At 40.7% G+C, this 2314-nt stretch overlaps 1 protein-coding gene across 5 annotated transcripts in view; it reads left to right on the top strand.

Annotated features, from left to right (window-relative positions):
* The window catches only part of FKBP5 (FK506 binding protein 5), a 114791-nt gene that overhangs the window by 54568 nt on the left and 57909 nt on the right, over nucleotides 1-2314 (top strand). For all 5 annotated transcript variants that reach the window (XM_003789130.2, XM_023512806.1, XM_023512807.1 and 2 more), the window contains exon 3: nucleotides 1921-2065. In XM_003789130.2, coding sequence (XP_003789178.1) covers nucleotides 1921-2065 — 145 coding nt within the window. The remainder of the gene's footprint in view (nucleotides 1-1920; nucleotides 2066-2314) is intronic.

Raw genomic sequence — 2314 nt, 5'->3', positions numbered from 1 at the left:
AAGAGTTTGAGGTTACTGTGATCTATGATGCCATGGTACTCTACCTAAAGCAACAAAGTAAGACTTTCTCAAAAAAAAAAAAAGAAGAAGAAGTGTTCGGGGGCTGGGTAAGGGGGCCAATACCTATAGTCCCAGCACTTTAGGAGGCTGAAGTGGAAGGATCTCTGGAGGCCAGCCTGGGCAACATAGCAATACCCCATCTCTACAAAATAAATTTTTAAAAAATTAGCCAGGCATGATGGTATGTGTAGTCCTGTCTACTCAGGGGGCTGAGACAGGAGGATTGCTTGAGCCCAGAAGTTTGACTCTGTGATTGTGCCAGTATACTCCAGTAGTCTGGGTGACAGAGTAGAACCTTCTTGTCTGAGAAAAAAAAAAAGGTATTTGGGCTTTTGGATAAGAAAGTTGTGGAATCTAAGTTCATAGTGTTTATGTTAGGCAGAGGGATACAACTCAATTTTGAAGAAAATAATTGAATACTTTTTTTTTTTTTGAGACAGAGTCTCACTATATCACCCTCAGTAGAGTGCCTTGGCGTCACAGCTCATAGCAACCTCAAACTCTTGGCCTTAAGCCATTCTCTTGCCTCAGCCTCCCAAGTAGCTGGGACCACAGGGGAACCACAGGTGCCCGCCACAACACCCAGCTATTTTTGGGTTGTAGTTGTCGTTGTTTGGCAGGCCCAGGCTGGATTCGAACCCCCCAGCTCCGGTGTATGTGGCTGGCGCTCTAGCCACTAAGCTATAGGTGCCTAGCCAGCATTCTTTTAATAAAAACTTAAACCCTTCCCCCAAAGAAATGTCCATCAGATGTTAGCTACCATCTACTGTTAATCTACTATAAATAAGCTCGGCGCCTGTGGCTCAAGGGGCTAAGGCGCCAGCCACATACACCTAAGGTGGCGGGTTCGAATCCCCAGCCCGGGTCCGCCAAACAACAATGATGGCTGCAACCAAAAAAATAGCCGGGTGTTGTGGCGGGTGCCTGTGGTCCCAGCTACTTGGGAGGCTGAGGCAGGAGACTCTCTTGAGCCTAGGAGCTGGAGGTTGCTGTGAGCGTGATGCCATGGCACTCTACCCAGGGGTATAGCTTGAGGCTCCGTCTCAAAAAAAAAGAAAAAAATCTACTAAAAATAATTCATTTGGCAAAGGTGATCAATAGACTAAATTGACCACTACACACCTTGATTTGATTTACTTTTCCCAGAACTGACCAACTTCATTAGCAACTTGCTCTGCCGAGAACAAAATAAATATACTGGATTTTACAATAGCTAATACAGTACTTTTCAGTTTGGAACTTTTTTTGGTATTTCCTTTACTAGAAAACAAGTTGTCTGATATCATATTAAACTGTGCGGTAATGCTAATGTTTTTTACAGATTAAGTATTTTTCAAATAATAGGAAGTGTAAACTTATACCAGGAAATGGACTTTCTGAAATTAAACCAAACTAGCCAATTTTAGCGAGCAGCTAGTGTTTTTAGCGAAGGAGGGAAATAGATAAAATCACACATTTGAAACTTTGCTTTAGACTTCTTTTTGAGTATTTCTAAAAGTCTACCAATCTTTATGTCTGAGACTGTATATGGACTATCTCACAAGTTTGTGTTTTGAGAGATTTTAATGTCAAAGGATAAGGCATCAACCCAGTGAAGCAGGATTTGTTGGTTAATTCTTTTGAGAGAATAAATAGTGTGATCAGGAATAAAATTAAATATAACATAAAACAGATTAGTAAAGGGCAGTTTTCTAACAGTGAGAGTTATTGCGAGAACTCTGAAGGAAGCCTTTGGAAAGGATGGATGGTAGTATATTTGCAGATCCGCCTGGGTGTCTTGGGATGCACTGTGTGACCTTTTCATTCTCTGATTATAAGTAAGAAGTTTCACTTCCTTTTTCTTGATGTTGTCTCTTCTAGATTGTCAAAAGAGAGGGAAGCAGTGAGGAAATGCCAATGATTGGAGACAAAGTTTATGTCCATTACAAAGGAAAGTTATCAAATGGAAAGAAGTTTGACTCCAGTCATGATAGAAACGAACCATTTGTTTTTAGTCTCGGCAAAGGTAAGAGGGTATTTTTTGAGTTGTGTTTTGCTCAGATTTATTACGTTTGTTTTATATAGGCGCGGTGGATGCCATCCTTGCCAAAAGAAAGTAGCAGTACTCAAAATATGGTCCAAGGTTGCCAAAAGAAAGTAGCAGTACTCAAAATATGGTCCAAGGATCCCTGGGGCTTCCCTGAGATCTTTTTACAAGTCCTGTAATATTATTTACTTTCTATAAAAGTACTAAGATGTTATTTGCCTTTTTACT

The sequence above is a fragment of the Otolemur garnettii genome, unplaced genomic scaffold (assembly GCF_000181295.1).
Source record: "Otolemur garnettii isolate 467f Iridium unplaced genomic scaffold, OtoGar3 scaffold00031, whole genome shotgun sequence".
Classification (NCBI taxonomy): Eukaryota; Metazoa; Chordata; class Mammalia; order Primates; family Galagidae; genus Otolemur; species Otolemur garnettii.
This window is presented reverse-complemented; position numbering and strand designations above follow the sequence as displayed.